Below are 4401 nucleotides of genomic sequence, written 5' to 3'. Positions count from 1 at the left end.
CTCTGTCTCAAAAAAAAAAAAAAAAATCAGCCTCATAAAATATCTTTAGGAAAATCACCTAAAATACCACTACCCAAACATAGCTATTTCATTGTATTTCTTAATACCTTATACACACTTACATATTTGTAATCTTGTACAAAAAACATATTGTATCTGTTTTTCTCACTAATTCAAAGATATGTAAGTTAGACATAGCTTTTCCAACATACAAATGATCAGAAATCTTTGACAAGATTACACACAAGAAACTGTGTACATTTTTAATTGATTTGCAGCATTATTGATGGAATTTACCCAATACGAAGAGAACTGGATCAGTGAGACCAAAGATGCTGTATACGTAGGCAGTCCTCTGAGTAGGGTCTTCTGATGTCTTAGGCCCTACTGTCACAGCAAAATTAAGAACAGCTATTTTACTCTATAATTTCTAAGATTAAGAAAATTTTTTCTTTGTCTTGAGACCAGTGTGATCTGTGACCAGAATGAAAAGGGAGAGGAAAGCAAGTAGGATCCTTTGAGGAACTGCTCTGTGCCTGGCACTGTGCCGGATCTTTCCTCAGGGGTGATCTCACATGGTCATCACACTCTCTTTGTGAGTTAAGTAATAGAGTCTAGTTTTTATAGAGTAGCAAATTGAGGCTCAGGGAGTTAAGCAACTCATCCAAAGTACCATTACAGCAAAGTCCATGAGAGCATTTAGACACTGACCCACCCACTTCAAAGCCCATTAATTCTATGTAGCTTACTATATTCCCTCCATTTCCATCCTAGAGTCCTCAGTGGTTTTTATTATTTTCCTCCCATTTTGTCTCACCTTCACAAAAGGTTCAGTGCTGGATCATTGTACATTATTTCCAAGAGCATCTTGGAAGACGATAAACTCTACCAACCTAGGTTTACAAAACAGTTACTTAAATTCCATTAGATGGAGAAGTGGTTCTTGAATAACCTCATTCTGCAATGATGATTATCTTGATGCATATTCTTTAGTGCTTCTATGTAACATATACAATATCATCATTTACTTATGTTTACTTTCTAACTCTTAACTATATTTTGTCCATCTAGTCTTCCTTTGTGACTTCCATGACATAAGGTAAAGGATTGCTAGTAATTCTTAATTAATATTTAACAGATATGCCTTTTTGATTGCCCCTAAATCAGCTTTAACACAGGCCACACAAAAATTTTCAAGTGATCATAACTTGAAATGAAATGTTTTGGCTAGAAATGGATGAACCTCAGCAATACCGCAAGTCCTTCTGAGCTATATTAAAGGCCCTATTTATATAGTATGCCCTGATCTGTAATTGAATACTAAAGCTATTTGCTTTCTTCTTTATGCAGGCCGTACTCCAAAAACACCAGACTGGTACAATCCAGGTGAGTTAAGAAAACTTAAATTTAGCCAAAGCTGCTTTTACCTTTTCAATAGTGCATTTAGTTAATTATTTAAGTTCCAGCTTCTCTATACATCTTCTATATAAAATTTCTCCAGGCGAGGGAGGTGAGCGGTTGCTGTGGGATAAGGCAATGAGGCTAGACTTTTCCTTCCCTGTGAGTATAAGAGTGGCAGAGTCACTGGCTCAGGAATCCTTAGTTCCTTGCAATTGCACTGCCCCAGTCAGAGGGAGCCAGTAATCTATCTAGATTACGAATTTATAAATAGTTTTAAACATTAACCCATGCTTAGAGGGTACAGTTTGGTTTGCACAGTCATAACTCTGATCTTCTTCTCCTTTAGAGCGTGCTGGAATTCATGGACCTCCCGTTGTAATTGAAGGAAGTGAATATTGGTTTGTTGCTGATCCACACTTAAACTACCAAGAAGCCGTCCTGTACTGTGCTAGCAATCACAGCTTTCTTGCTACTATAACATCTTTTGCAGGACTAAAAGCCATCAGAAACAAAATAGCAAATGTAATTTAAAAGAATGTATTTTAAATATGTTTCTTATTTTTATACTTATTCCATTAAAAAAATTTCAAAAATTTTGCCCAAATCTATAAAAGTTAAATGTTCCTCTAATGTAAGATCTGTCTTACAAGTACCTAATTCTTTGTTTCATGTTAGAAAAGTTAAATAGAATTGCTTAATGTTTTAAATTATAGAAGATTAATAATAAATGCCCATTTATAAGATGAGCATCAGATAATGTTAAATATAAATGATCCTATTTCCTTGTCACTTTTTTAGCTAAAAGTTAACTTTATAGTTAACTTGTGTTTCTGTTTCTAATAATAACTACAAAATAGCTTTTGGGAAGAGAAATAATTTCTATATTTTTAAATTTATAATGAATTGCTATAGGACACTGTATTACCACTTAATGTATTAGTCCAATTAATGTATGCTCATAATTGCCACGACCATATTTTCTGTACCTAAAAACAGGTTCTGTAATACAGAGTTTTCAAATTCCTCTTTTGGTGAAAGGTCCTGGTTTGCGTAATTTTGAGACCAAAGTAATGGAATGTCTGGAAATTTTAATGGTTTGTAGTTATAGTAAGATAAAGTGTTTAAGTCAAAACTCTCCTAGAAAACACAGTACATATCATAATGGATATTTGGTTTGTTTTTCAGCTATCTGTTGATGAACAGAAGTGGTGGGTGAGAGCTCATGGGCCGCCAATAGATCATCATTTTATATAGTATGTGACATCATTGATTCTGCCTTTATAAAGTTATCACTTAAAAGAAGCATTCCCAGAGTCCCTTTTACTGAATGGATTACTATTTATAAGTAGTTTTGAACATTAATTCATAAACTTCCTAGATTAGAGAAACCAAGTCCTTTTGCATGTTAGCATCGAGAAAAAAGCAGTATAAAATAATAGCATTAGCATTAAATTTGGAATTAAAATAACTTGTGGTAAAAAAAACCAGAATGGAATGTCTAATTACGAGTTGTCAAATCTCTCATTTTCTTTCAGCTCACGACATCTATGGCGCCACTTTCACTTGACATTTGGAGAGGAATGCTTGTACACGTCTGCCAAGACTTGGCTTATGGGTAAAGTTAATTCCAGATCCTTTAATGTTGATTATGTAATATGTGAATTTCAGGTTTAATTTCTAGCTTAATCTTGTTTTCCTTTTGATTATATGTTTGGTAGCTTCATCTTATTCTGATTTATTGTAAAGGGTGATAGCTCAAATTCCAAACACAAATAAAAGTGCTTTTCACTGTGAATATTTTAACTTCCTTTATCTTAACACAGTTACTTAGAAATAAAGTTATCACTTTCATAATTGATAAGCATATAGAAAAATTTATAAAGATCAACAGGCAGGAGTTTTAAAGTACTGTTTAGATCCCTTTCTCCCTTATTAGACTTCCCCTTCAACTCTCTTCCTTCTTCCTCCTGCCATCGCTCTTGGATGGTGTGGTGGTTATACCACATGTGTGCTTTTTTTAAAAAAATTAAGTTGTAATTATTATGAATACATAATAGTTATATATATTTACAGGGTACATGTAATGTTTTGATACAGTTATACAATGTGTACTAATCAAATCAGGGTAATCGGTGTATCCATCACCTCAAGCATTTATCATTTCTTGGTGTTAAGAACATTCTAATTCCACGCTTTTAGTTATTTTAAAGTATACCATAACTTATCGTTGACTATAGTCACTTTGTTGTGCTATCAAATATTGTTCATTCTAACTATCTAGCTATATTTTTGCACCCATTAACCATCCCCACTTTATCCCTCCCCCCACTACCCTTCCCAACCTCTGGTAACCATCGTTCTACTCTCTGTCTCCACAAGATCACTCGTTTTAATATTTAGCTCCCACATATGAGTGAGAACATGTGAGATTTGTCTTTCTATGCTTGGCTTATTTCACTTAACATAATCTCCACTTCCATCCATGTTGTTACAAATGGCAAGATTATATTCTTTTTGTGGCTATATAATATTCCATTGCGTATATGTGCCACAATTTCTTTTTCCATTCATCCATTGGTGGACACTTAGGTCTTGGCTATTGTGAATAGTGCTGCATTAAACATGGGAGTGCAGATATCTTTCCAACATACTGATTTCCTTTCTTTTCCATATATACCCAGCAGTGGGATTGCTGGGTCATATGGTAGTTGTATTTGACTTCTTCATAGTGGTTGCACTAATTTACATTCCCACTAACAGTGTACGAGGGTTTCCCTTTCTCCACATCCTCTCCAGCATTCATTATTGCCAATCTTTTTGATAAAAGACATTTTAACTGGGATGAGATATCTCAGTGTAGTTTTATTCGCACTTTTCTGATGATTAATGATGTTGAGCATTTTTTCATATACTTATTGGCCATTTGTATGTCTTCTTTTGAGAAAGGTCTATTCAGATCTTTTGCCCATTTTTAAAATCAGATTATTTGATTTTTTTTTT

The 4401-nt window shown here is 33.9% G+C and overlaps 1 protein-coding gene across 1 annotated transcript in view; it reads left to right on the top strand.

Moving 5' to 3' along the window:
- Window positions 1-4401, top strand: part of LOC105819537 (lymphocyte antigen 75) — a 145098-nt gene that overhangs the window by 63063 nt on the left and 77634 nt on the right. Inside the window, 4 exon segments of the mRNA XM_012655813.1 lie at window positions 1351-1386; window positions 1748-1923; window positions 2587-2654; window positions 2937-3016. Coding sequence (XP_012511267.1) covers window positions 1351-1386; window positions 1748-1923; window positions 2587-2654; window positions 2937-3016 — 360 coding nt within the window.

Source organism: Propithecus coquereli, unplaced genomic scaffold (assembly GCF_000956105.1).
Source record: "Propithecus coquereli isolate 6110/MARCELLA unplaced genomic scaffold, Pcoq_1.0 Scaffold49, whole genome shotgun sequence".
Lineage (NCBI taxonomy): Eukaryota > Metazoa > Chordata > Mammalia > Primates > Indriidae > Propithecus > Propithecus coquereli.
This window is presented reverse-complemented; position numbering and strand designations above follow the sequence as displayed.